The 21,410-nt window shown below is 42.0% G+C and overlaps 2 protein-coding genes across 2 annotated transcripts; one reads left to right on the forward strand and one right to left on the reverse strand.

Annotated features, from left to right (window-relative positions):
* Positions 1–2,714: 2,714 nt before the first annotated feature.
* ttr (transthyretin (prealbumin, amyloidosis type I)) lies at positions 2,715–7,195 on the forward strand (the record flags this gene model as incomplete). The annotated part of the gene is made up of 3 exons (XM_080009043.1): positions 2,715–2,884; positions 5,705–5,840; positions 7,088–7,195. The coding sequence occupies 3 exons, from the start codon at positions 2,715–2,717 to the stop codon at positions 7,193–7,195; spliced, it is 414 nt and encodes a 137-aa protein (XP_079865169.1).
* Positions 7,196–12,229: 5,034 nt separating this feature from the next.
* b4galt6 (UDP-Gal:betaGlcNAc beta 1,4- galactosyltransferase, polypeptide 6) lies at positions 12,230–21,084 on the reverse strand (the record flags this gene model as incomplete). The annotated part of the gene is made up of 8 exons (XM_080001892.1): positions 20,970–21,084; positions 17,822–17,935; positions 15,960–16,084; positions 15,035–15,151; positions 14,389–14,576; positions 13,109–13,231; positions 12,555–12,656; positions 12,230–12,377 (listed from the first exon to the last, which is right to left on the reverse strand). The coding sequence occupies exons 1-8, from the start codon at positions 21,067–21,069 to the stop codon at positions 12,230–12,232; spliced, it is 1,017 nt and encodes a 338-aa protein (XP_079858018.1). The 5' UTR covers positions 21,070–21,084.
* Positions 21,085–21,410: the final 326 nt, after the last annotated feature.

A 21,410-nucleotide genomic window follows, 5' to 3' on the forward strand; every position in this document is an offset into this window, starting at 1 on the left:
TTTGGATAAAAGCGTCTGCTAAATGTAATGTAACAATACCAATGTAATGTCCTCTTAAGACAGCACAGCAAAGATTTATAAACTTGAGAGACAGTGGGCAATCAATTAAGCTATTTTACAGTTTATGGTAAATGGCAGGTTTAAGATCCTGATGGTTTTTTTTAACATACAGTAAATCCAGGTGATAAACAATAGCAATGAAGCAGAAAGGTGGTATAGCATTTAAACAGCTGAGCACAACCCATTTCTTACCATTAGAAATATCCCATTATTTCCAAAGGCATGCTTTTTTAAAATAACACTCGTGTCAGACGGTGATTTTACAACTACCAGGCTATGTTGGGTAAACACAAGGTTTTAAATGTTACTTAAGGCTTACTTGTTCAAACATAAAACAGATCAGTCAGCCACGTTTTTGCTCATATGTGAGTCAGATGTGTTTTTCCTTGATAGTGTGAACAGCACAAATCAGATGGAATCTGATATTTTCAATTTAGAATTAGGCTTTCATACAGTATGTGGTCCTAAATCATATACAGGTCTGATGTTTTGCAATGCGACGTCAATCTGAACAGTGAAATCGGAATTCATGCAACTTTTACGTCACTCACGAGCAGGGGTTTTTAATATCACAGACTGCGTGCAAACAATGTTCATGGGCCGAGGACGCCAAAAAATAAGTACCCCTGTGTTTCGCGAAAAACACAGGGGTAAACTCGGTATTCCGCCGCCCCCACATCGGTGCCGGCAAGCAGAGCTACCCTCACCGCGGCCGTTAAGCAGCGCAGGGAGGGAAAATAAATAATAGATAAATAAAAACGACCCTGCAAAGGAGCACCCACGTCGCCACGTTTAATGAATAGCACGGGATCTAAAATTGTGTGTGTGTGTGTGTGTGTGTGTGTGTGTGTGTTTGTGTGTGTGTGTGTGTGTGTGTGTGTGTGCGTGCGTGTGTGTGTGTGTGCAGATGTATTAGATTTTGCTGAATTTCCTGATTGAACGAAACAAAAAGGCACTGTGCCCCCGTCTGGATTTAAAGATTTTGTCCGCGTGCTTGAGCGGAGGTACACGGTCCCACGCCGCCAGACAGCCACCGTGCCGCCACCGTGCCGCCACCGGCCCGCGGTGCATCTCCGGCCATGTTTACTTCCATGCGATGGCTTCTATGGTACTTCTGTGCATGCCAGTCAGTTCATGCGGGTTGCGGTGTGAACGTAGCGTTAAGACTCCAATGTGAAATGATACTGGAGGAGTCATAATTCAATACATAATCAAATATGTTACGGTACTTTTTGATATTGTCTGAACATTTTGAAGATTTGGGACCTAAATCACAAACACGTGTAAAATGTAATACATCACTGTTTTCAGGTGTGCGTGTGTGTGTTCATTTATTTGCGAATTGCACAACCTCACTGTTGGTATAATCACACTAACATCGATTTGCACAAGTATAAGTTGCTAATGACTCAACGGCCGGGTATGATAATTACAGGGTTCCAAACGGGTTCTCTGTGAAAACGCACGTGGCTGTGACAGCTTTGGCAAGTGTATATATATTTGAGGGTTTTTATTTTATTATATACATACATATATATACACACATACATATATATATTTTTGTGTTTGAACTGAATGTCTCAATAATGCCAAGCTTATTATAAATACTATTTATAGCTTTCCCAGCTTTCCCACAAATCCCATAATTTAATGGAACATTTATTTCCCAGAATAATCTGCAGCAACAGTCTTTAATGGCAGCGCTCAGATTATGCATCCGAGCCATTCTAACATGCCCCAAAACCATCCTGTGACAAAACGAGCTGATTCTCTTTGTACAGCTTTAAATGTAAAGGAGCAGCCAGGCCCCGAGTGCCGTGAGCCAATGGCGTTTGAGCTTCTAGGTTTCGTTGTATTTAGTCCATAACTTTAACTGATTTCGTCATTCCACCAAAATCTGTTTCTGAACATATCTGAGGCAAGAAATAAGCAATCCAGTTGCCGAATCTTCGCTAGTATTAAATCTACGAGGCCTCATTTGAAAGTTTGTTCCGACTTTGGTTGCCGACACCAGCTCTTGGCTCAGCTCTTGGCTCAGCTCTTGGCTCAGCTCTTGGCTCAGCTCTTGGCTCAGCTCTTGGCTTAGCTCTTAGCCGCTAGCGGTGACACTCTAGCCGTGGGTAGAGTTACTCGGGTTGGGGGGCGGTTCTTATTCTACTCTATCTCAATGTTAAGTAGGACTGAGACACAAAGCTGAACGGCGCGTTTCAGGACACGTTTTCGGAAACAGACAGCCCACAAAAAAACTGACTGGGTTGTGTTGTTTCACAGTTTGTGTTAGAAGGCCCATCAGAGACCCAAATGTATGTGCACAAGCAATGAAAAAGTAAGTTTTTCACAATTGGTCCCCTTTAAAAAGGCTTCGGTTGAAAAATAGAGAACCGGAATTTACTCTATTTAACCTCTACCCATCATCTGATGTCCTTATTCTGGGATGTTTGTCATTTGTGTCGCCATATTGTACACAAGCTGGTCCTCAAACACAACATGATGAACAGTAGTAAGTTGGATTCCTCGATTTATCGACCCCTCAATGTTTTCCTTCCCTCATATCGCTACTACAACAAATGAAATTCCCAACAGGATTGTATCATTTGTGGGGATAAAGGTTTATTCAGAGTTGAAAGCCGAGTGCGTCAAGGCTCCAGGCCTCCATGGTTCTGACCTTTGTTTCTGTGCTCCAGGAGAAGCATGGAGAGACAGACACCAAGTGTCCCCTCATGGTCAAGATCCTGGACGCAGTGAAGGGCTCCCCGGCGGCCTCTGTGGCCCTCAAACTGTCTAGGAAAGGGGCCAACGGAGAGTGGACATTAGTAGCTAGCGGGTAAATATTACAAATGGAAAATATGTCCCATGTTGTATTTCTGTTTGTAATGATTTATTTCTCATTTTTATTGACTTTCCTGACAAAAGTACTTTGTATTTACTTATACATGTATTTATTCATTTAATATATAAACGATTTTGCCCAGATTCTGATTCCTCTGGACAGTGTCACATGTCCCTGTAATGTGACAATGTCTGGCGCTCAGAAAGCATCAAACCCACGGACACAATTGAATGCGATCTGTATTCGGGGCTGTCCACAAATGCTGTGGGCCAAGTTTGATCCACATCCCATTATAGCTGCAGGCATAATTAGTGGGGAAAAAAAGTGTTACCGGAGCCAACGTACTGGAAGTAAACGAGCAAAGGTACCCTATCTCGTGTCTATCACTGAACGATGCTGAAACTGTAATCCATGCATTTGTATCCTCCAACGCCCGCCTTCCGAGTTGTGCTGCTAGGAGTCTCCAGCTTGTTCAGAATTGCTGCAGCTAGAATCTTGACAAAAACGAAAACATTTGACCATATTATCACCCATCCATATATCACCCATCCTCAGCTAACTTATAAAGGCCTAACTTATAAGGCCTTGCATGGACTTCCTCCACCCTACTTATCTGAGATAATTATACCATATACACCAGCACGCCCTCTGAAGCGGGGTGCCTTGTGACATCATCATCCAATTTGGTATGGCTGTGGAGGGCTCTGGCTTTGAAGGGAGAGTGCAGGCCAGTGGCGTGACATGATGGTGATGGGCCCCGGTAAGAAAGTGTCTGAGAGAGTGTCCCCGTTACGCACGGTGCTTCTTTTGCTCCTCTGTTTCGTTCAATAAGGAACTGAGTGGAACAAAATGGCCAGAGCGCAGCGCAGATGGCGAGCGCCCCGATCGCTGGCGCACCAATGGGATGGGCCCCAGTGCATCTGCGCCTGTTGCACCATCAGTAGTTACGCCACTGGTGCAGGCTTATCCCAGTAAATTGCACATTTATCACATCTTGCATGTCATAATTTCTTCGCCATTGTGATGCGCTATGCTTTGCACTAATAACCACTCTTGATTGAACTGACTTATATTGGTCTACTGTTTGGCGTGCAATTAGTTTGAGTTGACTTACATTTATTTTATTTTTTTTTAAACCAATAGAGCATTTTTGTCGCGTTTCACGAGATCTCAGAAAACTGTAATTCGGGTACAATTGCTGTGACTAAACTGGACCCCGTGCACTGCGGCCTGCAACAACAGTAGATTCTTAATATCAATCAATCAATTTTTATTTGAAGATTCCATAAAGTTCTTTGTTCTCGGGTAGGTTTTCAGTCTTGATTTAAAGATTTCAACTGAGCGTGCTCCTTTGACATGTACTGGGAGCCCTCTCCAGAGATATGAGGCACGGTCGGCAAATATTCTGAAACCATCGGATTTTTTTGTTAACGGAGGGAATGACCAGGACACCAGCATCGAGAGAGCGCGAAGAGGGCGTGCTGGTGTATATGGTATAATTATCTCAGATAAGTAAGGTGGAGGAAGTCCATGCAAGGTCTTATAAGTTAAAAGAAAAACCTTTAAATCAGCTCTAGCTTGCACTTGTAGCCAGTGAAGAGAGGCCAGGATGGGTTATATATGGTCAAATGTTTATGTTTTTTTGTCAAGATTCTAGCTGCAGCAATTCTGAACAAAGCTGAATACTTCTAGCAGCACAACTCGGAAGACGAGCGAAAAGGGCGTTACAATAATTCAGTCTGGAGGATACAAATGCATGGATTACAGTTTCAGCATCGTGCAGTGATAGCATTTTTAGAGCTGATAGAGCTTATGTGCCTAATCACCGGGTGTCATGACATTTCACTGCATATGCGTATGACCGTATGTATAGTATGGAAGTGACAAATAACCTCTTGAACTTGAACTTGAACTTGATAGAATAGGTCGGAATTTAGCAAGTTTACTAAGATCAAAATATGCTTTCTTGGTAATAGCCTTGATATGACACTTGAAGGTCGGACAAGGTTTTTGATGCTCGAGCTTTCAGGAATAATACAACCATTGATATTAACACTCAAGTTCTCAAACAAATGTCCATATTTGGCTGGTCTAACAACTAATAACTGTACTCTATCAGCATTTAACAGTAGAAAGTTCATACCCATCCATTATACCCATGTACTTTTGATAGACATGCCTCTAATTTTATGAGTTGGGAAAGGTCATTTGGCTTTACCAGTACATACAACTGTGTATCATCAGTGTAGGGGAAGAATATAGAAAGAGAAGAGCATAGTGCCAAGGACCGATCCCTGGGGTACACCAAACTTTACTTCAAAAATTCAGAGATTGTATTATTGTAACTTACACATGGAATATGAATGACACCGTGAAAGCACCATCCCCTGGATACCAATGTGCTTCTCCGAGTGGCTTAAAAGTATGCTGTGGTCGGCAGTGTCAACACCTGCACTCAAGTCATGAAGCAGCAACAATTATGTTGCAGTAGGTCAGAATCAACAGTGATTACTCAATCATTGACTACTCTGTTCAAGGCAGTTTCCGTGGAATGACAGAACCGAAAGCCAGTTTGAAATTTGTCATCGAGAGATTGTTGTTGGATAAGTTGGCAGTAAGTTTGTTCAGCGACAGCCCTTTGAAGGAGTTTCGACATAAACTGAATGACAATACTTTCCCATTACTAAACCTCTGATGGCATGGCATGATTTGAAAATGTTGATTAAATTAAATTAAATTCACATGCCACGATGCCAACTGCCAAGTTCCACAAGCAGGTGGATGTGATTTGATTGTTTTTGTTTTTATTCCCAGAGTGACAGATGTGACCGGGGAGATCCACAATCTCATCACAGAGCAGCAGTTCCCCGCTGGGGTCTACAGTGTTGAGTTTGATACCAAGGCTTACTGGAAGGCGCAGGGGGCCTCACCTTTCCACGAAATGGCTGATGCAAGTATTTTAAGGAAATATTATTTTATTTTATTCATTTTTTTCGTAATTTAGTTTTACAATATTATCATTATTATTGTTAGATTTATAGCTAGATTCCCTCCATTGCCACAGCTGGTTATACAGAAATAAAAATCAATTGCCATAATGAATTGTTATTATTTTGATTAAATATGGAAACAATTTCTGTAAACCTAATACCCCGAACTTCCTCTGTCTTCTGGTCATCTTAATGTAACCTCTGCCTTCAGTATGACAGACAAAGCTCTTTGTTTGGCGACGGCCGGGGCCATTTATTTTCCTGATATCATCACCCTAATATTGGCTATACATCCATTCGGCCAAATGCAGAGGGATTGATGACAATCAGAAAGATTTTGGAGTTGAATGCCACCCACCTCTTCCCAAACACTTTCAAAAGAAAGTTATAGAGGATGGAGAGGGAAAGCAAATATAAACAAATAGATAGCAGGGGTTACATCACAGAGCACGAACACATAGAATGGGAACCTAAAGCTCCTACATAGTAAGAAATAAAGATTTTGTGTAGCTAAATAGCGCGTGAGTAATAAATTAACCTTTTTACATTAATATTTATCCATGGCACATTTAGTCTTTATGACTGAACAGTTTCTAAATTCTATGCGATTCTAAAGCTTGCTTCACACCAAATGCGTAATCGTATCCGACAGTCGGATCCTCCCACCCTAGTGGCCATCGGATGTACTGCGTCTCAGTTTCGCATCACAAAATATAGCGGAGTTCGACACAACTTGTTCTTGTTGTTTGTAATTTTAGGTGTGAAGCAGGCTAAGAACATCTAATTATAGCATTATTCATATATTATAAGAATATTATATAATTATATTTTATATGATATAACATTTTTAATTCTAAAACCGACCAGATAAGCCTATATTTTGATATACATTTTCACATATACAGTATTTTTTTTTACAGTAGGGGAAGATCATGATCATGAGAGCAATCGTACGTGGCGTTGCCCTTTTTGCCAACTAGGTTTACAAGAACATCGACCGGAGTGGGATAAGGGGTGCAAGTAGCTTCACGCTGCGGGTCGTACAGCTGACCCAGTTTGTCCCCTCGTGTGTGGAAATAATTCTGGGAACAACCCGGCCAAACGTCATCAGTTTGATGAATCGCCGTGGCTGACTGCACTTTGTTCTGCAAAGGTTTTGTTTAGTGACTGCGGACACAAATACTGTTTGTATTCCCTGGGCATGCAGGTGGTGTTTGAGGCCCACGCCGACGGTCACCGCCACTACACCTTGGCCCTGCTTCTCAGCCCCTTCTCCTACACCACCACGGCCGTGGTCGCCAACGCGCACCCATGACAACGCACAATGCCTGTTTATGCGGTGTTGTGCGAGCACCAGGGCACTCAGCTTTGTTGAGATCCATTTTTGAGACTTTATTTTTTTTTTCTCCCGTTCCACAAGTTGTAGCTTGTTCTTTTTAGCCGACACGCGCAAGAATATACGTACGCCGTCCTTGATTACTTGTTTGTGCTGTGAAATCCCTATGATTTCCAGGGAATTTCTGCTATAAAGAAAGACTCCTGTTTTTCCCAGTCTGTTTTGAGAGTCATTACTGATGACCTTTAACTGATTTTAGGTCTTTTTGTTGAGAATAAATACATTTGTTAATCATTCTTTACATTTGCATGGGTTTTTGAAAATGACCAATTGCCGTATTCAAGAGATTTCCACCAAAATGTATATCCAAAACTACTGTTAACCAAACAATCTATCTCTCGACAGATATTCCTAATACATCTAACCGCTGAATGTGTATGTTCATATGCTCATCTTAGCCATTGAAACAACGCAGATCATTCGCTAAGGAGCGAGCACTACAAACTAAATGGTTGACGGTCATTAACAGTGCATACTTGCATAATCAACTCGAAGGACAAAAAAAAAAAAAAAAAAAAAGGAGGCAGTATGAGCGGTTTCCCAGAACATGGCATTTCAGTTTTTATTCATCGTCTGTTGACCAAAAAAAAAACAAACAAACAAAAAAACAACGTTTTAAACTGTCCGTCACCAAAGACCGTGTTGGTCTGACGACGTGAAGCGGGAGATCGAACGACGACACTACCACCCCCCGGACTCGAGTGCGTCGCTTTGATCCTTTTTCAATAAAAACTGTTCAATGGTCTCTGGAAACAAACGCCAGCAGCCTGTTCAACACTACGTACAGTACAGTGAATAAATAATAACTGGGAGCCTGACGTCTCGCCTTGCCGCCCGCCAGCCGGCCTCTGATGGAGTAGGCTCCCACCGCCACCTACAGGCCGCTCCTCGCAGCTGGCAGCGTCGTGCAGCGGGGCCTCCTGGAGAGTGGCGCTCCAGGGCAACATGCCACCGACACCTTTGCTCCCTCTACATAGAGCACTTCGGACATTAAGGGGGGAAGGTTTTCTTGCAATTACCCTAAAGCTATGAGTACTGTTAGGCACGAGCGGGTTCCCCAGCTCGTGCCCGCTGGTCCCGGTTACGTTGGCGGGGATGAAACTTCTCTACGCAAGGCCACGAGGGCCTGGTAAACACGAGGCAAAAAGAAATACTGAATAAGAATGATGGAGGATTCTGACCACTCGTGAGCCAGCGTTTCACCCCTTACCTTCCTTTGTGAGGTCAGAGGGGCCATATATTTAATAACTGAAATGGTGGACTATAATACACCTTAATGCGCAATCCGGGGGAAAGGGCCCCCCCCCCCTCACACACACACACACACACACTTTTAAGAATCGTATTCAGCCGGTTGGTATTGCATTGAATGTAACAAAGAATGTCATATTAAAAAAATAATCAAATAAAATATGAAGCATGTGCAGTCCAGTTTAAAAAAAAAAAAAAACCAAGACAATTCTTAATCAACTACGCAAAGTGAAAACAGCCTGAAAAATAATGAAATGAAATAAAAATCAAGGCACAAATATGAATACTGCAAAATGTAACACTTTTACAATTGCGCTATGGTAAATATAGTTATCTGAAATGTCTTGTTTTTTATGTGTTTTTATTTTTTATTATTGATAAATGCCTGCTCTCCCTCTTCCTCACCAGGCGAGAAATAAAATGTGCAACTCCAAATACTCAAGCACCAGTGATTTCAGTGACAAGGAGCCTCCACTAATTCCATTCTAATAAATACTGAAATTCTCGAATGTTTTGGCATCAGGGACCCCCCCCCATCCCTCCCTGCTGTTCGGCACTAGTCTAAGACTTAATACATTCCTGGGATTTTGGCGTCCTACCCTGTGACCTCAGTCAGAAGGTACAAAGCAGTTTGTTAAAACAAAAACAAAGCAAAAAATAAAATAAATGCACTACATCCCGGTACTCAGTTTAATACCCGCGATGCCATTTGCCCTGTGTGGTGCAACAATGCCAGACGGATGGAGGGGATCCACTCCAGCTGCTGACAAGCAGGTGGGTAAGGGATGAGAAATACTTGAAATGTACTTTCTAATGTGTTTAAAGTGTGTATATATCTATTTAGAAATGCAAATAGAAAATTCTAAGAAGGCATTTTTTTTTCTTGATGGACTAACACTAAATGGTGAGACAGGGAGGAGGGAACCAGAAGCAGGGATGTTCGACTTGAAACGCGGTTGACACTGGACAGAGTCAACTGGTCGGCCGGGACAGACACGGAGGAAAAGTGGTCTCTCTCTCAGCGTCCCAAACCAGGGAGTCTGGTTCTCTCTGTGAAAACAAGCTAAGCTTTTTTTCTTTTTTTTTGGGCGGGGGGGTGGGGGGGGGGGGTGTAACACATAAGAGATTCTCCCCCATGTGACAACGACGGCAATAATAATAATACCACTGGGAGCTAAACCATGACTGATGACAGGTTTGAAGAGCTCAATATGCACAGCAGGGAGAGGGGAAAAAAACAAAAACAAAAACTAAAAGAAACAACACAACTAAGAAGAGGTGGTCTTTGGCAAAAGTACGCTTCTAAAGAGAAGATCCGTTGAATAAAACTGTTTGCCTCTGAACATGAGTTCCTGGTTGGTCGCAACATCTACTCTCAGATCTGAACCCCGATTTCCGCAGCCGCCCCGATTCAGACGCACCCGCTTCCGAGGGCAGGTCCTGTAAACATCTCCCGGCCGTCACTGCACTCTACGCCCAAAAGCCTTTCGGAGCTAAAGCCGTTTTGAACCCAAATGTATATTTGAGGCCAAATATTTAGAAAGGGAAGAAAAAGTGTTTCGAGAAGCTTTTAAGTACTGAACCCCCCCCCATGCACACACGCGCACACACACACACACACAAAAGTCCAAAGGCAAACTAGGGACAAAAACAAATGTCACATCCAACAAATGTCTCGCCATCCCTTTGTTGTGCTCAAAGCTTTAACAAATTAAAGATTTCATGGCCCAAGTCTCAACCAGTGCCACTCAAGAACAGCCGCAGCTTTCGGGTCTCAGCTGGCGTTCTCTCATTCCGGCCCTCGTCTAAACTGCTTCGCTGCCATGGATATGTCGTAAGAAAGAAAAACAAAAAAAAACGAACGACACGATACAAAACAAACAAAAGCAGCCCCCCACCTGTCCAAACTGTTACGGTACAGTACAATGTCCATCTATGTTAGCCACATGGTCCGGTCCCAAAATGCACTTGACTCACGTCTCTCACACACACACACACACACACACACACACACACACACACACACACACACACACACACACACACACACACACACACACACACACACACACACACACACACACACACACACACACAGTATGAGCTCTAATCAGACCCTCGACTTGTTAGAAGCGTACAAACAAACACACACACAAAAGATATGGCACATGCTTCTTTCAGCAGTCACACAGCCGTCCCAACTGCTACTGTGGACGACCCCCCCCCCCCCCACACACACACACACAGTGCACCTCTAAAGAGAGAAAAAAATACTCAATAAAAAGGCTAAATTAAGAAATATACACATCTCAAAAATGATCAAATAAATTATGTTTGGAAAAGGGAGAAAAAAAAAAAAAAAAAAACATCTGAAAAACATCTGGCATGCAAAAGATTGAGTCAGATCTAGAGATTTGGATATTTCTTTTTTTTTTTTTTCCTTCTTCCCCAAAGCCAAACGTCCTCTATGTCTTCCCCCCCTCCCCCCTGTCAGTCCGTCAGGAAGACACCACTCACTCTTGTTAAGTTCTCAGAGAGGAAGTAGCTGCCAAAGAAAATAAAATATAAAATTCAAACTAACTGGAATAACCACCTGACCCGCCCGAGCGAATAAAAGGCCAATATTTACATATCTGTGTTCTGCGCTCGAGCTCGAAGACGAATCAATATTTACATACATGTTCTGTGCATGCGGATTTCAGCAGCGGTAGAGCCCAAAAAATATATATTTGAATTACCTGAAAAAAACAAAAAAAAAACAAAAAAAAAAACGTGTAAAGCTTGCCCTGATATGAAACAGGAGTCCTTCATGAAAAAAATAAAATAAAAACCTCCGAAATACAAAACATTAAAAAAAAAAAAAAAAAGAACAAATAAAAACATGAAATGTACATCAAGAAACATTTAAGTCACCGTCACCCACGTCTCTCCTCCGTCATTAAGGAATATATTCTCAAAGAAAAACAAAATGATATGTTTAAGAAGGGGAAAAAAATAATAAAAAAATAAAAAATAAAAATCACAATTAAAAAAATAAAAATAAAAAAAATTAAAAAAAATATCACCATTAAAAAAAACGATACAAATGAACAGATAGTGTTGTTGGCTTTTTTTCTCAAAGGGTGACGGGTGAGGATGCAGGGGAGCAACGCGCTGCCGTTCTCAGCCAAAAAGGCCGGCGCCATCCATGTTAAGGCTTCGCAGTAAACAACAGTGAAGCTGCCGAAACCGACTATTTTCTTTTGAGGGGGAGGGGGCGCCAACTTTCATTTTTTTGTCAATCAAGCCAGCGCGGACACATAAGACATGCAGCGACTTGTGGCCGTTCACTCGCCCGCTCACACTCTCTCACTCTGTCAGCACTTAGCAACACGCCGATCACATTCACTTATCACACGCACACACAATAAAATGTTCGCTTTAAAGAGGCCGCCTCTATCTTGACATTTTCTTTGTATTCCTGTTGGATTCGAAGGTTTTCTTGGCCGCATCACGAGGATCCGCCTGTCCCTGCCCCGCCACCCCCCAAAATCCTCCTGCTGCTGCAATGCAACAGGTCTGCCGCCGGGGGAAAGTTGCGGGCGGGGGGGGGGGGGTGTGCAGGACAGGGAATGGCTAACGGGAGAGAGGCGAATATATATATATATATATATATATATATATATATATATATATATATATATATATATATATATATGGGGGTCAGTAGTCAGAGATGGGCGCCAGCTCCGGGTGCAGGTCCACCGTGATGTTCTTGTACAGGCCGCTCAGGGAGACCGCGGGACTGTAGTGGAGGTTGTTGAGGCCGTCCAGGTGCTGCCTCTCCTTGGAATACCGCAGCAGTTTGTACCTTCGGGGAGGGGGGTGGAGGGAAGGGGGACAAGGGGTGGGAGCCGCACAATTATTAGCATCGATTCGGCCACCTCCTGCTCGGCCCAAATTCTGTTGTTGTGCAGGTCGCAGAATGCACAACAATTTAGCTTTGACTACGATAGTGAACCTGGCGACCAAAATAAATGTGGCTTACCTGCCGAGGAACTGCACCTCTCCTCTGTGGTGGTGCGGAATCGACTTGTACTTGCCGATCTCCCCCTCTGGCCGTGTGACGTTTAGACCGGCGAAGTGAACCCTGTGGGGCAAGGGCCAGAGACCAAGACTTACTTATCAACAACAACAAAAAGGCCAGAATAAAAACCTTTGTGTAAGACCTCCAAAGTGTCTGAAATATAATCAAATAAAAAAACAACCAGAGTGACTGGTTGCTGACTGCAAGTACACACTATGACAGAAATCACACCTTTACGGAAATTACAAGTAGAAAACAAACCTCTCCGAAAGAAAGGTAATCACCATTTACATAATATTAAAACTGATGAAAAGCGTACAAAGCAAACAGCATTTTAAGCCAATAAAAACTATTAATGATGCAAATTCATTGTTGATATTGCAGCCAAAATTCAAACGCAGAAAAAAGGATGACATGTGGAATAGGTTCAGCCAGTGAACGACCCTAAGTTAAAAGAAATAAAGAAACAAAATAAAGAAATCCAGAGTGTGAGCTGAACTTGTGCTTCCACAAACCTATTCCACAGGTCATCGTCCTCGCCTCCCCAGCCCCAGAATGCATTGGGAAAGCCGTTGATCTTGCGAAACTGCTCCACTGTCAGCCCGCTCACGCCGCCAAAGAACTCACTGTACGGGAGTCTGCAAACAGAAAATTAAAGAAAATAAATAAAAAAGAATAAAAAATGGGAAGCCGGACGATGACTCAAGCTCCTAAAAATTGGATTACTTCACAGTAATGTCGCCTTCAAAACAAGGAGAAAACTACTTTTAAACAAACAAACAAATAAATAAATAAATGTGAGGTGTTTTACAATAACGATACACGTCCCCAGTTTAATGACAACAAGGAGAAAGAGCCCGGGAGAGAGAGAATACAGACATGAAAATGTTTCCCACTTTGGTGAACCAGGAGAGTTAACAATCATTGTCGCACTTAAGAGCTTTATTCTGTACTTCCTGCAAGGAGAGTTTTGGAAAGGTGGGGGTGTTTTTGGGAGGGGGGGGGGGGGGGGTGGAGACCGCCAAAAATAGAATTGAGTGTCCCATCTCTAACCCTAAAACGCTACGTCTCTAAGGTCACCTGTAAGGGTGGTAGAGAGGAGAAGTCTTACCCTTCAGCGTCAATGGAAAGCACCAGGTACAAAGCAGAAGTCTGGCCGTTACCTCAAAGCAGCAGACACATGCAGTACATAGTACAAAGACACTACAACCTCCCCACTAGTGGAGCAAATGATGGTCTCCACTTCTCTCCAAGTAAGTATCATCATCGCATCATCATCGGCAGACTACCAAAGTGAATGAATTACTGCCAATTTGTCATTTAGTTGCAAATTAACAAATGATCAATCACCATTTATATGCTTGTTGTGCAAAGGAAAAACATGAAAAAAAAGTCCACAGCAAAGAGCAAAAGCAAAGAATTATCACTGTGGAATTTCAAACGACTCAGATAATGTAATGACTTTCTCTCATTGCATTTAGTTAGTTAAAAGAATTTCGGGAAACTGTAAAACAACATTTATAGAAGTCTTCAAAGCACAAATTAAATCTAACTTCTAACTTAAGTCGTAATTATGTTCATTTAGGAGCAGATTTGAACACTTTTTTTGTATGACTGAAAAACATCATCGTGGGGTAGAGTTAAATCTGGACCAAAACAAGACAACGCAGACGATGCTTCATGTTTGTAACTGTTAAGATCAGGGCTAACAATGTGATCCACACTCTTCCCATGGAAGGTGCTAATGCAGTGATCACGCAGAGCATTTCCATAGCAGCATCGTCTCTTCACTCACATGTACATGTACTTGTCCAGCTTGGCGGCGAAGTGCCGTGGCATTTGGCCGCAGCCATAGTAGTTGCGGTTGTTCTCGGGGATGTGGTCCACGTCGTGGAAGATCAGGCAATCCCAATCTAGGTCCTTCATGGCCTCCGTGAAGCCCACGTTGAACAGCATTGCCCTGTTGAAGGGCTGGCTCCCCGTCTGAAAGAGGCCCACGCGTAAGTGTGCGGGGCACAGCGATTTAATGGAGAAAGACAAGGGCAAGAGCAGTAACTAAAGATGGGTCACACACACACAAAAATAAGAGGGTTGGGGAGCATCCCATAGATTGCATTAAAGGTAAAATATAAAGTTTCTTGGAGACTTTAAAATACTACAGCTCCAACTACACCGCTCTCAGTCAAACTACAGCATCTCTCTTCAGTCTCCAGCCTGTGCAGGGTTTGGAACCTAGGCTCTTAACTGGTGCCCAACAAAGCAGTAGGACTGATTTATTGTTCATTTATTTTTAATTTTCAGCCTTGACCACACACACACACACACACACACACACACACACACACACACACACACACACACACACACACACACACACACACACACACACACACACACACACACACACACACACACACACACACACACACACACACACACACCTGTTCAATGACGTAGTAGGCGAACTGAAGCCGCTGCTTCTGCAGCATAGGGGTGAGGTGCTGGAAGAGGATCGGCAGATGTTCATGGCGGTTCCTAAACGGGATCAGGAGGGCCACCTAAAACAAGCAGCAGCAAATTCCTGTCATCAGGCTGTATTTTGTTTTATTTTTCTTTAATGGTTAGAAATAGTCGTATAATAATCGTAGACAGCTGTCCATCACCTCTCCTTATAGTCAAAGATCTGTTATAAACACCGATTGAACATCCATTCCGTTTTTAAATAAAATTCTGTTAAATATTTCAGAGCTCATATCAGAATAAACTTTTGGCTCAGCAGTTAACATCATAATATAATAACAGTGAAAACCAATAAACAGTAATATTACCTTTCACCCAGCCATTGGTGAAGTGCTAAGACATATGCCCATAGTGGCCTAGGATCAAATCCCAAAAGTCTTTCAGACATTGTACATACTCTGCATAGTACATACTCAGAATGAAAGTCATTTTGAGTAGGTTTAAAATTAAATGATGTTTGATTAAAAATATAGAAGAGAAAATCGACTTAATCTACAATATAGAAGAGGACCTGAACATTTAACCAAAGAAACAACTACGGCAGACAAATGTAGGTTTTTACTGTCATTCCCAGCAACGACTGGATTGGACTCATAGACTTAATAAGTTATGTATTTATTTATTTTTAATGTGCGTCACTTCCCCTGAAGAAAGCACAACTCCATAATAATGTGCTCGTTATGCCTGATTTAACAATGTGTGGTTACTTTCTGAGAAAAGGAAGAGATTTTTACAACTGAATAACTAGTCCTTGTTATCCTTTAAGGGCATATGGAAAAAAACATACAAGGAGTAATATGAATATATGGCGCTGACGTGCGTCCAAGCACACACACGCACACACACCTTCCAACGTGGTTTGCAGTCCTTTGGTTTCCAATGGCCACCAAACTGAACGTCAAAAAACTTAGAGAACTTCAGTTCCATCTCTTCCATGGGGATTTCGGTCATATTAACATCCATGGGACCCTCTGTGGAGCGAAGAAGAAATGTATTTTTTATATTTTTTATTACTAATCATAATTTAAAGGACCTATAATGAAAAACTCACTTTTTCAGTGCTTGTGCACATACATTTGGGCCTCTGATGGGCCGACTAACACACAAACTGTGGAATAAGACAACCCAGTCAGTTTTTTGTGTGCTGACTATTTCAGAAAACATGCGGTGAAACAAACTGTTCAGATTTGCAGCCCTGATCTACATAATCTAGGGCTTCAGTAACATTGGAACTGGCCTCCATCTGAGAGTAACTCCACCAACAGCTGGAGAAATACGCCGAGAATAACAAGCGGCGCTGGAAAGACCAGCACAAATCTTTTAGAAGAAAGAGGTATAGCAACTTTCTGTGAAGAAACTGCAAAGGGAAACATAAAAAAAAAAGTCTACGGTACATAGACTGTAGACCGCAGCAGTTTGTAGACTGTAGACGCGCGATCCGCTGTGTGTTTCTCCAAACAAATCCAAGAACAATCGTATTTTTAGTGGAGATGTAAATATTTTGTTTTCCAACATTTACATAAAACAAAAAAATCCCCAGGTGTGGTGTCCCCCCACAAACTTACAGAATGGCAACAAATGTCGGTGCAAACTTTTAAATTAGACCTTGGCTCTAATATGAGTGAAGATTCGGCAACTGGATTGCATTTTTCTCCCCTCAAATTTGTTCAGAAACAGATTTTGGTGGATTGATAAGGTGAAATCAGCGACAGTTTACGGAGTAAATACAGCGGAACGAGGAAGTGAAGCTCAAACTCCATTGGCTCACAGGACCCGGAACTTGTGCTCAAACCCCATTGGCTCACAGAACTTGGGGCCTCAGGGGTGTGGCTCCTCCCACTTACACAGAGCGGTCAGGAACGTAATGGTGCACTGTAGGGCTGGGCGATTAAACAATCTTAATAATATTGATGATGAAATCTCCCATGATAATGATACGTTTATGAGGTTTCTTTTCGATACAGTTCGATGCAGAGTCCTTTCCCTCTACCTACAAAGACACGACACAAACAGCCAATCATGCAGCAGAGAAACAAACATGTGACAAAAACAGCCAATCGTACAGATCAGAGAAACCACCATGTGACATGAACAGCCAATTGCACAGCAGGAGCGCCGGGGCTTACTCCACTCTGTCCCCGGCTGCGGCACTCTTCACCAATTTGAACTCGAACTTGCCCTCCTCCCAACCCAAGCCTGCTGCAGCCCCCCCTCTCTGCAAAATCCGCACTATTAAAGATTTGCAGTGAGATCTGGTTTGACACAGCCTGAGAGAGTCCCTCGGTCCGCTCCACACGTCCCCGCATATAATCACAGAGCGCAGATTCTGGAACTTTTCCAGACTGTTCTCAGAGGACAATGATGAGTATATATTATTTATTTTGTTTACAAATATTTTATTTTATTTATTGAGTGTTTAATGTAAAGCCATGATAATATACTTAAAACTGTAAATTGATCATTATTATTAAATGTATATCGTGATAACTATCGACATCGATAAATATAAAAATACATATCGAAATAACATTTTTGGCCATGTCATCCAGCCCTAGCACATTGTTTCCAGTAACTTGCAACGCTGCCGTTTTCTATTTTCTTTTCTCATTTACAAAGAAGTCTTGAAAACAATATGGTATTTTATGTTAAGTGACGTGTAAGGCGTTCGGACAGGTGTTTTGTGGATGTGAAGACCCTGATCTACATACTCATAGAAGGTAATCGCTCCGGGCAAGGGAGGTTCTGGGCGTAGGTGAAGTTTTCTGGGAGGTACGTGGTTGGCTGGACCAGGTATTCACTTGAGTTACTTCCGTCAGGGTAGTCTGCAATGCAAGGGGGGGGGGGGGGGTCACAGAACGGTCAAAATCTTAAGAATACTCACAGCTAGGCCCAAGTACGGGATCAAACTCAGGACCTTATGGCTTACTGACAACCTCTCACCGGTAAAGTCTGCACCAAACTCGGTCAGATCTTCATACAGACACAAGAGTGGCGAGTGTGTAGAAGCATAAGCAGCCGTTAAACAATGTTGGTGGAAAAGATGCTTCTAAAGGCGGTGGTATACTTAAAGAGAAGTAGAACCTTTTGGCCAAAAAGACATATTCAGAACAAGAGAAGAACGAACCGAAATGGTGATAAGGATTCTTTCTGTGTTTTCGGTGCAAGCCCCTGAGGCGCACAGGGGGAGCGAGGCAGAAGTACGATGGCAAAACTAAACAAGCAAGACAACATGTTGCTATGGTGATGTACAAAGACTGCAGAAAATGAATTAAACTAAATTATTTCGTGTCTGTTATTATATATAATAATTTATAGTAATAAGTAATAACCTGGAGCAGCAACTTCATCACCGGACCAACCGTGCCACGTGAGACCATGTCCAAATTCTCCATCTGCTTCCTCACTACAAGCAGCAAAACAGCCTTCATGCAATTAATAAATAGAAAGATCAACTTTTTTCATTCAAGCCCTTTAAGTGTGATATTATCCAGAGAAAACGGCATCGAGTTGGTCCATCACTGTAGCGCAAAACTACACCAGGCGCAGCAGACATGCGCACTAGGCTCAGCTCCTCGCTTTCTTCATGTCTGTAATCTAACATCTGGCTGTAATTCCGTCCTGGAAGACGGCAAAAAGTTAAAAGATTTTTATTTTGATTTGATTATTTTAACTTTATTGGTTTTCTAATTGCTTTAACATTTACATTCAATTACATTTCATTTATTTTTCCCAAAAACACAATAAGCACTGACAAATTCTTCTGAGTAGATAGCTGTATAGCAGGCTAATAAGGCTTTTGAAAAATATATTTTTCACAAAAAGAATCTTTTTCATGTGAAATAACGTTATATTAAAGGTTGTTTCATTTGCTCATCAAAGAAATGCAATTGCATTTGCCTCTCTGCTGGCCCGTCAACTCATTTTGTTTAATTAGAAGGCAAAAATGCCACCATCCTTTATGCAGTGGATTCAGGAGGTGATGTCAATTTTGTAATTATAAAAGGTCAGATACACTGTACGTGGATCAGGCAAAAAGTTTCATGAAACCTGGTCTCCTTTTATCCCCAATAATATGTGACCCACCGCATACTTTATGTACATTTGGTGGCTTTTGACTTTTTTTTTTTTTCCCCCTCGCATCATTGTAAAGTGACGAATCAGAGCTTCAAAACAAGGTGTCACTTGTGCAAATCAAGCAAATACTTTTAAAGCTATGACTTGTTAATGACAAGGGTGTGACAAACTGTGTTTCTGAGAAAATCACCTTCAAAGTTTTCCCCACACTTGGCTTCAATCAGCCAGCTCCAAGAATGCATGGCCCTCCAATGGTTTGGAGGACCAACACAGCCGCAAGGCTACTTGTCAAATGGCCACTTGAGAGCCCGTTGAATGGGGCAATCTCTGCATTGTTCTTGTGTTTTGAGGGAATGTTGAACAGCGTCAGACAACCAACATCTTTTGTTTTTAAAAAAGCTTTTATTTAACAGTAAGAATATACATGTTTTATAGAAGTTGAATAATTTAGGAGTTTAAAAGTGCGGACAACACAACAAAATGTAAAGTCTATCAATAATATGAGTCTGGGTACATCAGCCTCGGTGTGTCATTTAATATATAAATGTGCGTATGCCAAATATCTTCAAAGTTCTTGGAGTTATTATGTGGGCTAACCCCAGACCTACCCCAGCTACCCTCTGAGAGCCTGCTTGTGGCTACCTCTCTTCATTTTCTTTTGCCCCTGGTCTCATTTGCATGTAAACATGAGAATCTTGTGCATAGCTATTTGCTCATAAGCTGGATCACCAACCTCAATGGACTTCATCACATCATCAACTTCTTCTGTTGAAACAACAACGGTGTATCGTCGGTCTCCTCCGGTGGTTCTTGAAAATATTCCGTTTCATAGTCACATTCAGGTTGAAATCGGGTGTTTGAAATGTTCTCCAAGTTCGGGATAACGCCGATATCAGATTCAGCATCGCTGTCGTCTTGGATCTAACGCACTGGTCAGATTAAGGTCCATGACATGATTTAAATCCGCCACACACTTCTCGTAATCCATAACAGCACAAAGATTAAAGTTTTCACAGACAAGTGAACTAAAGTATCCTCGTCTTGTTTACGGAGGTGAAGTCAACATTACTTCTTTGTTGGTATATGTTGGTATACGCCCCCTACACAACATACATAATGTCTCCGTGTGTGTGTATAAGTAGTACGATTTAAAGGTTGAACTCTATCAAAACGGTTTCCCATTGTTACTTCACATCAAATGGAATATGGAGGAATGATCTTCACCTGAAAGGTTGCTTTAAAGAAAACGATCGATCGGTGTTGTTCAGCGCTATTCAGCGTCTCAGTAAGTGAACTGTGTTTCTTCATGTAATCTAACGGGAATATTTAACTCCAAGGTTTTAATTTTTTCTATTATTTATAAATCACACTCGATTTTGAAAATAAATTGAGAGATTAATAAAACACAAAGGAACACGATTCTGGAAAAATCAAATTTTCCTTCTAGAAAGGCTTTTTCAACTTATTTGGAGGCTCCTGGGGATTTTAGAAAAGCATGACAATGTGGGTTTTGCTGCGGTAGGTCACATATATAGAATACCAGCAATTCGCTCTGGAAATACATTTCATGGAATCACTCTGCGCCCCCTCGTGGCATGGAATGACATATAAAGATATAAACAGAGTTCGTATAGAGTATACTGAACGGTGTTCGGGGACATGTTTGTTCTTTAGTTTTCTTCAGCATACAACCCGTTTAAGTCAGAGAGTCGTTTCTCTGGTAGGCCTAATCAATTTCAGGAAAATAATCTGGGAAACGGTTTGTGACAGTGTGTGAATTACCTGTGCCGTTAAGCGTGCTGTTCTTATTGGTGTACAATCGGATCATCTGGCCAATGGTCCTCACATTGTCCCTCAACATGATGCCCTGAGCTTGCACCATGAAGAAGTATGTGTTTGCTGGGAAAGGGGGAGATGGAGAGACGAGAGGGGGAGACGGAAAGATAGACAAGAGGAAAGGAACAGAAGAGCATGAGAGATTTATTTTTGAGTAGAATCATTCTTTCCTCATCTAACACTTTTTTCATTTCCAAGAGCGAACGTCTACCAGTGAATTACAAGACCTTGCATTGTCAGCCCTATAAAAAAAACTGATTTGAACAGAACAAGCTCTGCTGTCACCCTCAGCAGAAGTGTTAGTCTTTAGAAACGACAACAACAACACCCTTAGAATAAGAGTGTTGTCAGTAAGGGAGTCACTATCGGGCAAGTTGAGTCAAATGC

Source organism: Zeus faber, assembly GCF_960531495.2.
Source record: "Zeus faber genome assembly, chromosome: 1".
Classification (NCBI taxonomy): domain Eukaryota; kingdom Metazoa; phylum Chordata; class Actinopteri; order Zeiformes; family Zeidae; genus Zeus; species Zeus faber.